General features: G+C 43.5%; 2 protein-coding genes across 3 annotated transcripts; both read right to left on the reverse strand.

The window, feature by feature from the left end:
* Positions 1-599: 599 nt before the first annotated feature.
* LOC308075304 (uncharacterized protein) lies at positions 600-5,011 on the reverse strand. Of its 2 annotated transcripts, none has more exons than XM_080415087.1 (6): positions 4,929-5,011; positions 3,807-3,885; positions 3,520-3,596; positions 3,027-3,304; positions 2,223-2,498; positions 600-1,933 (listed from the first exon to the last, which is right to left on the reverse strand). In XM_080415087.1, the coding sequence occupies exons 4-6, from the start codon at positions 3,301-3,303 to the stop codon at positions 900-902; spliced, it is 1,587 nt and encodes a 528-aa protein (XP_080271213.1). In that variant the 5' UTR covers position 3,304; positions 3,520-3,596; positions 3,807-3,885; positions 4,929-5,011; the 3' UTR covers positions 600-899. The 2 variants fall into 2 exon arrangements, with proteins under 2 accessions (XP_080271213.1, XP_080271212.1); XM_080415086.1 differs by having other exon boundaries at positions 3,027-3,307.
* Positions 5,012-7,560: 2,549 nt separating this feature from the next.
* LOC308098558 (cytidine monophosphate-N-acetylneuraminic acid hydroxylase-like) lies at positions 7,561-9,454 on the reverse strand (the record flags this gene model as incomplete). Its single annotated transcript, XM_080446962.1, has 1 exon — positions 7,561-9,454. The coding sequence occupies one exon, from the start codon at positions 9,452-9,454 to the stop codon at positions 7,670-7,672; it is 1,785 nt and encodes a 594-aa protein (XP_080303088.1). The 3' UTR covers positions 7,561-7,669.
* Positions 9,455-9,732: the final 278 nt, after the last annotated feature.

The raw sequence follows: 9,732 nt of genomic DNA on the forward strand, positions 1-9,732 counted from the left end.
TAAAAGGCTGTAGACCATCTGTGCAAGTATGATGTGAAAACAACCAGCAAGTAAAATGAGAAAGGATTGGCTTGGAACGCCCTATTTCAGGGTAGGCGTTTTTTTGCAGTGGTCACTTAATGGATGAATTTCATGACTTTTGCAGTAAAAGTAAAACTTCTGACCATCCATTTCAGGAAGAGGACATCTTAAAGACATGAAAAAACTATGTCACATCTAGTTCTACCCCTGATAAAGAGTTGGACCAAAGTTAGAAGTATATATTGCCCAGAAAAGTCAACTTTTTGCTATTTCCGCCTATTTAAGGCCTTATATAAAAGGCTGCTGATTCACAATAGAACCACATATTGGCATATAAAATATATATCTTTTGTTACTTTACACCACTGGTATTTCTGCATTAATTAAATACAAGTTCTATCAATTCTGAACCTGGAGACTGGCAAGTCAGCCACTGCTGGCTTTAGTAATATATTTTTTAATCAAAGATTTGCAGCGGACAAAGACAAGTCTTGTGACGGACAAGTTTGTCCGTGTACGGACACATTGATGACCCCTGCCATGAACTATTCAATTCTTATTTTTTTGCATTTGGTATCCTTAGCGTGGCAGGAAATCACACACTGGTTTGTTTACACAAGCCACCTGGCTGGTGCCGTGCCAATAAATGCATAAACTTCTTATTTAGTCTACACATTTTTACAATATTGGAGCATGTAAGAATGTCTCATATTACAGCAACAATACATTTTAATCTAAATCTAAAATAATAAAAAAAACATGTACATTCCCATATAATGTTTTCTATAGCTACAGGGAGCCACAAGGGAAGGGCTAAAGAGCCTCATGTGGCTCCAGAGCCGCAGGTTGCAGACCCCCGGCTTGGGGGAAAGGTGACTTCAGACTGGTTTGTCCCCTTTGATATCCAGAGGCCCCTGATAGTTAGACAAGATGCAACAGATGCTCCACAGCTGGTTGACTGAACCGGTCATAGACAGAGGAACAAGTCCATCCCAAACATGGTATTCCTTCACTCTGCGTATGGCCCTCTCTACCAAAATTCTCAGACGGGCGATAGCCTGGGTCTTATGGGTGTCCTCTGTGCTGAGCTGAGCTGATCTCTTCAATGGAGGGATAATGAGAGTGGCCCCCACGTCGGACAGCATCTTCTCTATCAAGAAACCCTTGTCAGCCATTACTCCATCTCCGGGCTGAAGTAACCGTAACAGCTGTGATTTCTTGGTTATTTCTATGTCAGAAATGGAGCCAGTGTACAGTTTTGACACAAATGTGACTACCCCACATGGGGAGATTCCAATCAGCCCTTTAAAGGTGGTGTGGTTTTTGTAGCTGGAAAAGGTTTCTGATTGAAGTGAGAGGGAGGATGCGGTTTCACAGCGTATCTCTGTGCAGTCTATTATGACTCTGACTTGAGGGCAGTAGAGCTGGAACTTGTCAGGCATTGTAGATTGCACTTGCTCTCTTGTCATCCACAACGGTAGTGAGCCAAGAACCAGAAAAAGGTAGCTAGTCCACGTTAAGATGATGCGACTAACAGTAGACTGGCTGACCTTAAATATGGAGGCCAATGTTCTCTCATGAAGCCCAGCTGCAACACGACAGAGAAACATGAAGAACTCATCAATGAGTGGGAGCTTGCGATGAGGGCTACAGGTAGGTTCATCTTGTGTCGTTCGCTGTGCCTTGGACCAGTAGACAAGTTTTGAAGCAGAGGGCTTAATTGACTCCCAAAACACCATAAAAACCTCCTTTGAGCTGAATCTGGTGTAATAACGGAAGTCATTATCTGTGACACAATACTGGAAAATCACCGGCTGCTGCACATCAACTTTCAGCTGACCGAGTTCCATTTCCAGGAGTAACACTTTAAGCTCCAACTCCCGAATTCTTCCAGAGGCAGTGTCCAGTTTACCTTAAGAGGAAGAAAAAGCATACATATCACTAATCCATCTATACATTTTACAATCTAATACACTACAAGTCTTTAGCACGCCTACTTTTCAGCTCAGGGACAGGTGTATTGGTGGAGCAGACATTAAACATAAATCACCTGCAATAACTGTTCGGTCAAGGACCTTCCTCAAATGCCTTGACCGAAATATTCAATTATTCAATCCTTTTTTACAATATTATTAACTAACTGCCATGTATCTTTTCTGTAAGACAACATGTTTTTACATAGTATGTTTTGTAATACTAACCAGGAGATGGCCGACAGTCATAATCATGATCTTTGGCCAATGCACCTGCAGTGCCTTGCCTCCTCTGTACTGTCTCCTGCCCACTGCCCACTGTCCTCTGACCGCTGAACTGTCCCCTGTCTTCTGGATTGTCCTCTGTCCTCTGGACGGCTCCTTGACCTCTGCAGGCTGTGCTGTTCCCTGGGACAGACATCTCTGCAGAGTCATCCAAGACAACAGCACACAGACGCTTGTGTGCTCGCTGGAAAACTGGCACCCGAGGTTGTGAACCTTTCCCTAGAAGTGTAAGAAAATGTTGACACACTTTATTGTGATGATTTTAGGTAATAATTTGTCACACCCAAAAGAAATCCCAAATATCATAGGGTAAGTGATATTTTTTTGGTTAAAACTAAATGTTTTTTTTGGTGAAAAGGTTAAAGCTCTAAATTCTCATAGTAGCCTACTCATTGCTATAGAGTGCTTAGTAACAGGGGTCTCCTGGTCTCTCCAGCTCTTTAATAAACAGAAAATACTAGCAGGTAGGTTGCAAATTTCAGGAGAGAGTACCAATTTATTAGCTTAAATGTTATAGTGTTCCAGTTCCATTGGATAAAATCGGTAGCCTTATCTGAAAATACATTTTCTGTTTACTAAAGAGCTGGAGAGACAGGGAGACCCCTTTTACTGAACAAACACCTAATATCAGCTAGTTAACACCTATTTTAACAAAGCAATATCACTTAACCTAACTTTAACATAACAAGTCAATGTGAACTTTGTTGTAAAAGACTAATAGGTTTAACATTGTCGTGTGTTAATTACCCCATTCATTCCAGTGGAATCTAGAAGGCACTGCTCCTGGTTTAATGTGAGTGCGTCCGTTGATTTTGGTGGACTTCTTTAGATCCCCAGGATCAAAGTGTTCACTGCACACAAAGGTGCTCCCACGAGCTATTCTAAATGTTGGTCCCACATCTCGCTTGATCGCAATCACCCATTTTGCACGTAGTGCTTTATCCACAGGGAACTCGTGGAAGCTCATATGGGGGGATTTGCGTTTGTTGTTAGCGCAGTGAGGAACACTACAGTGGTGTGACATACTGCTGTTGAGAGAGAGAAAAGGGCAACAATGATTTATCTCTAAGGTAATGTTAGCATTGATATATGGCAAGTATATATTGCAATAAAAAGCAAATGCTAAAAAAAAGTTGCCTAAATGTGTTACACGCACAATACATGATAAACAATAATCAATATCCAGTATCCACTGAGGATTCATGTATCTTATTAGTGGTTAATCAAAGAATTCATATACCTGTATAGTTGAGGTAGGTCAAGTTTAGACTTGGCTCAGGGAGGACGACACGACTGCCATGCAGTCCTGCCCGGTGCCTTGAAGGAAGGAGTAATCAGTTGTAAATAATCAGTTGTTGCAGGTGTACAACGGAAACCTCAGCTGACCATACGTGCTCTGGCAACTTCACAAATTATTATTTCATGAAAGCTAGGCTATGAAATCATGCAATATCATTTCCATAGTGTCGCCTCAAAAAATATCTGACTTGTCTATCATTCTATCAGTTAATCAAAGAATTCATATACCTGTATAGTTGAGGTAGGTTAAACCTTGTCTTGGCTCAGGGAGGAGGACACACCACTGTCATGCAGTCCTGCCCGGTACCTTGAAGGAAGGAGTAATCAGTTGTAAATAATCAGTTGTTGCAGGTGTACAACGAAAACCTTAGCTGAGCATACCTGCTCTGGCAACTTCACAAATTATTTCATCAGAGCTAGGCTTTGAAATCATGCAATATCATTTCCATAGTGTCGCCTGATAAAATACTCTACTTGTCTATCATTCAACTTTTCAGATCTGCATGTAAACATGAAATCAGGTTATTTCCTAATCATCTCTTATTTCACAGGGATGTTCAAACACGCAGTGGTGGAAAAGTATCAATACTGCAATGTAGAAACACTGTTACAAGTAAAAGTCTGGAATTCAAAATGTACTTGAGTAAAAGTACAGTATTGGTATCAAAATGTACTTAAAAAGTACCAAAAGTAGAAAGTATACTCATTATGCAGAATGTCCCATAGCAGATCTACAAGCTCACAAGCTTGTAGAAGTATTAAGGTGTAATGTGGTTAATGTATGTTTTGTAATAATCATCAAAATCTGCAAAGTAACTAGTTAATAAAGTTTTCAAATAATTTCAGTGGAGTAAAAGTACAATATTTGCCTCTGAGATGTAGTGGAGTAGAAGTAAAAGTAATGATTGGAAATACTCCAGTAAAGTAAAAGTACCTACAAATTGTACTTAAGTACAGTACTTGGGTAGATGTACTTAGTTACTTTCCACCACTGAAAATACGTCGGGTTCATTTGGTTATAGCTATATGTACACACACAGTGAGATACAAAGGATAACACACTGGGTTATAATGGATATACACTAATGTTATATCTGATTACAAATACATTGTAGTTTTAAAACAAAACCTACACCCTGGCATCGCCACTTCATCATTTATAAAAAAAGAAAATAATAAAAAAAAGTGTTACACAGGCAGGCAGACAGCAGGGCTAATATTATTAGCATTGCTAGCATACATTCTCAACCCAATCTAAGGCAATTTCCGAATTTTAAAATGTAAAAAAACGATAGTTCAATCAAGAAAACAAGATGATAAAACAGAAAACAGTAGTAGAATTTACTTTACCATAAAACACGAATAGTTGCTGGCTTTGTTCTGGAGACACACTGTTTAGCCTGACGGAGAAATCCCAGTACATCACCACTAACACTAAACCGGAAGTGAACCGGAAGTTGTCTGACGTCAGCGTGAATAGGGAGTATAGCGGCGCTGGCGTTGCATATAAGACAAACACACTTGGAATGGGGGGGGAAAAAGTCTTCCTCCCATTCTGTATGGAAGTGGTAGGTTTTCGGGTTATTTTGTCATGCACATTTTTTATAACTTTGTAATACTACTGACGTTTGTGCGCAATGCAACACTTGAAAACAAAGCATTGTATTGGGGGGTTTGCCTGCTAAAGCCGTGAATGGAGCTGACCGGCCCTTCTTGATGTTAACCTAAAAAATCTCCCTTTTAAGAACATTTTATCAACGACACCCAATCAGTCTGGGCTACACAAATCCCCAGTCTTATAGGCAATACTACAGTAGCCTGTGCTGAAAATAGCCCATCTGCAAACATTATTGGGGGAAGGGAAGGGCTTTCTTTGAGGGGGGGGGTTCTATCAATGTATTTGTTCAGATGCAAATTCAGCCCGGCCGATTTTGAGATTTTAAGTAGGCCTACATTTTCATGTGCATGCAACAGCATGGTTTATACAGGTAGCCTACATGGGTTAGAGGGATGGGCAGAAACCGTGTATTTCCACATTCAACTGTTTATGGGTTTTTCTTTCAATGATCCAGGCGGTCTGAGGTGTGAATATAGGTCCGCCTGCTTGTGGTGGCTTGTGTGTCACAGATGCGATGCGCAGTGTTTGACAACATTAGTTGCTTGTTACTTTGTAGATTTTGATTATTATTACAAAACATACATTAACCACTTCAGCCTTATAGCTATTTAAAAATAGCAGAACTAAGCTCACAAGCTTGTAGATCTGCTATTTTCATGTGAAACGGGACATTCTGCATAACGAGTACTTTTTAATTTAAGTACGTTTTGATACCAATACTTTTGAGAGAAAGAGAGAGAGAGATAATAGCAATCTACAAGCTCACAACGTGTGAGCTTGTAGATTGGATATTTTCAAATAGCTGATAACAACACGTCTCTCTCTCTCTCTCTCTCTCTCTCTCTCTCTCTCTCTCTCTCTCTCTCTCTCTCTCTCTCTCTCTCTCTCTCTCTCTCTCTCTCTCTGCGTTCTCTCTCTCTCGTTGTTGTGCCGTGCGCTCAGCTAGGTTTCAATTGTGTGTATACTTCGTTTGGCGGGCGGTATTGCGCACCAAAAATAGGTCGCACGACTGACACAAAGAGATCCATAATCCATAAGTGCGTAGCGCCTCCCCGAAAAAGACTTCATTCAGATTTCTCCGTAATTCACACAAGTATGTCTATAAATACCAAGTTGTGACAATTAAGTTATATCACCAGGCACCAGCAGATCAAAGAATACAATTCGAAACGCAAGAGACAGATTTTGGCTGAATTAACTCGCTTTACAGTACTTCAGTAAATGTAATTTGTTACTCTACACCACTGTAAAATGTTTGAAAATACACTGTTCAGATCAATAATTACGTTACGAGCGTGCTCCTCCAGCCTCCTCGCGTGGGATTCGAACGCGGGCCGTTAAATCACTGGATACCAGTGTTAACCTCTACACTATCGGGGCTGTCTCATTAAATAAGGAAACAACTCTAGATACTACACAGTATGCGTGATGCAAGAAAAAAAAAATATATATAATCCGTCTGTCTGTCCGAAGGTACATTTGGGGTGGCAATGTGAGCTTGTAGATCTGCTACTTTCAAAATATGTTTTATATATTTTATACACACACACACACACACACACACACACACACACACACACACACACACACACACACACACATGATGAATGAATCAATGTATTTACTTAAATTAATCAATTCATAAATAGACATATACCTTAATGTAATGTAATCTAGAGTAATTTCTTTCCTCTGCAAACATTTTAGCTCTCTTATGCCACCTACTGTCCACCTACTGTATTGCAGCCCAAAACACACCTCCAAGCCATAGCCACACCCCCAACCTTTCACAACCTAGGGTGAGCTGAGTCCTGGGAGGTACCTTTCAGAGACTGGGGCGTATAGGTCAGCAGGTAACCACTGTACAAGGTTTCCACCCGACAGCGACCATCAATAGGATCAGGCCAATACACAGTAACTCTCCTTCTTTTCACGTGGCACTGGTGTTTCAGGTCCAGGCGTCTGCAGGAGGAACTGTGTCGGGTAGAAACCTCATATCTCCATGTTTCAATGTTTAGGATAAAGGATAATTCCTTTTAACAGGTCGTTCATGAAAGTCCTTGCGGTCTTGTTTCCAATGAGAACCTGTGAGCAATTAGGGGTTAAGAGTCTTGCTCAGGGACAAATTTCATTTCATCGACACATATGCTGACCTGGCCTGGAATCGAACCTGGGGCAACCAGGGCCTCTGGCTCCCTAAGCGGACTCACTAACCACTCAGCTATGGCCGCCCCATATATTTATTTTATATTTCTTAGTGACTTAATGTCCTACCTCGTCATACTAGAGTGTCAAGCTAAAGTAGTGAAAAATAGCCAATCTACAAGCTCACAACGCGTAGCATCCACGACGTGTTGTGAGCTTGTAGATCTGCTATTTTCATTATTTCTGAAAATATTTGTTCCATTTCCTGAAAAGTAACGTTTTTTTTTGGACATACAAGGTTTCCACCCGACAGCGACCATCAATAGGATCAGGCCAATACACAGTAACTCTCCTCCTTTTCACTTGGCGCTGGTGTTTCAGGTCCAGGCGTCTGCAGGAGGAACTGTGTCCAGTCTGGCCTGGTGACAGGCAGCTGGGTCTGGAAGTGGTTCCAGAACTTGTGGTGGTAGACGTCTGGCTCTCTGCTGATGCGGTTCTGGAATCCGATGTACAGGTCGTCCCACAGGAGGCCATTCAGCGCCACGTGTCTCATGACTCCCATCCTGTTTCGGATCTCCACATAGGCGTGGTTCCTGTCAGGCCTCTTGGTAGGGAAGGAGAGATCGAGGAAGTCCACTGTGTAGTCGTAGCCGCCGAGCCCGGCCTTAAAGTCGTCGTCTGTCTCAATCACCCGTACAACTAGGTTGTAGTCTTTGAAACCTGCCCAGTTGTAATAGAACTGGATCCAACCGGGACGTCCGAAGATCTCACAGCCGATGGCGCTGTTCAGCTCATCCAGATACGAGTCAAAATCCCAGCTGTCCTTGTAGATCTTCGTGCCGTCAGGTGGATTGGTGACGGACCCACTGAGTCTCTGGTCTGGGTCTTTTAATGCGAGGGCCAGATCCAACGCTGCACCTGGCCTGGGTGTCCACGTCCTGATGTCGGGTGACTTCTTATTGATTCGACCGTTGAGCTCTTCTGCAGTGTTTTTGACATTTGTGTCCTTAATGTAGCCGTCTGACGGATGTGCCTCCACAAAGTAACCCGCCATTGGGCAGTAGATCTTAGGCTGTAAGGATTTCATCAGACCAGACTTGTAGACCAGGAGCTTCTTGCGCTCGTTTCTTATGAACTCTGCCTTCCACTCCTCAGTGTATTTCCCCCCATGAAAGGTCATGGGGAACCCGGAGGCCCCCCCGGCAAAGTCGCCCATCATCAAATCCACGTTGTGGGGCAGCCTCCCCCCGTTAGGCCTGGTGCAGTCCACCGTGTTCACGATCATGTGACCTTTATAGTCGACAATGATGCAGGTGTCCATTTCCGGATGGACGCCGTCCATCAGGATCATGAACCGCAGGTGCTCGTCGACATTTTGCCAGATGCCAAAAGGAACCACGTTGATGTTTGTCAGCTTAACCTGGCTTTGCTCCAAGTACCAAAAGACCGGTCTTGACGTGTCACCCACATAAATGGGCGCGTCCGGCCTCCTCTCTGACAGGACCTTCAGCGTGGGGTAACTGAGGTGGTCCGAGTGCATATGGCTGACATAGATGAAGTCTGCCCTGCACAGTCTGTCAAAGGAGTCTGCAGGTGGCTCATGGAGAAGCCACCAGCCCCTGGCGAAGGCCGGACCCCTGAGCCAGGGATCGAATATGACCCTCCTCTCTCCGAGCTTCAGCTCCATGCATGCGTGGGTCAGGTAGGTGACGGCCACCTCCCCCTCCTTCAGTTCCACAGCGGGGCGAGGGTCCGCCAGCCAGGGGTCTGGAGGACTCAGCTCCAATAGCTGAAGCCCTCCGTCCTTCAACATTTCAATTTCAAGCTCGTCTTGTGCAAAACTGTCTGGTGGATTGACATACTGCATGGTCGACACATCCAGCTTCCAGGTGTGTTTGGTGCACTTCACAACGCATTCCTCTATGTCTCGTATGAATAACCCACCTTGGTGTTTGCACTGGTTCTTGCACGCCTTTAGGACGTTGCCCTCCTTCTTGTACATGATGTAACATTTACCATCTTCTTGGTTTCTCCTGAAATTGATTCCGTCTTTGAGCGAGCGAACGGCCTCGGAATCCAGAGTCAGCAGTGGCTTTGCTTCCTGGGCAGACATTTCAGCAGTCAGTACGATTGAGGAGTACCGAAATGATGCGAGACTTACAGTTCCACCCACTTCAGAGTCTGAGAGGAGTGTCTCTCTGTCGGTGCAGATATGCACCTCCTCCTGCTGAATTTACCTGGCGTGCTTTCACCTGAGATTCATTATTTCACATGACTGCATCTGCCGAACACTACACCTGCTGCTCCCCTGTGATGATGCAAAAGACCGGTCCCTCCGGTGCGTGTAGCTTCCTCTCACCACACCCGTCTCCAACTTCCATGAGATGTGGT

This window comes from Gymnoscopelus braueri (genome assembly GCF_963280865.1).
Source record: "Gymnoscopelus braueri genome assembly, chromosome: 2".
In the NCBI taxonomy this organism is placed as follows: domain Eukaryota; kingdom Metazoa; phylum Chordata; class Actinopteri; order Myctophiformes; family Myctophidae; genus Gymnoscopelus; species Gymnoscopelus braueri.

Coding starts and splice junctions, on each gene's coding strand:
- LOC308075304 (XM_080415087.1), bottom strand. CDS start 3,303: ATGTCACACCACTGTAGTGTTCCTCACTGCGCTAACAACAAACGCAAA. Junction 2,499..3,026: donor ATTCCACTGGAATGAATGGG/GTAATTAACACA, acceptor TTACACTTCTAG/GGAAAGGTTCACAACCTCGG. Junction 1,934..2,222: donor TGACTGTCGGCCATCTCCTG/GTTAGTATTACA, acceptor CTTCCTCTTAAG/GTAAACTGGACACTGCCTCT.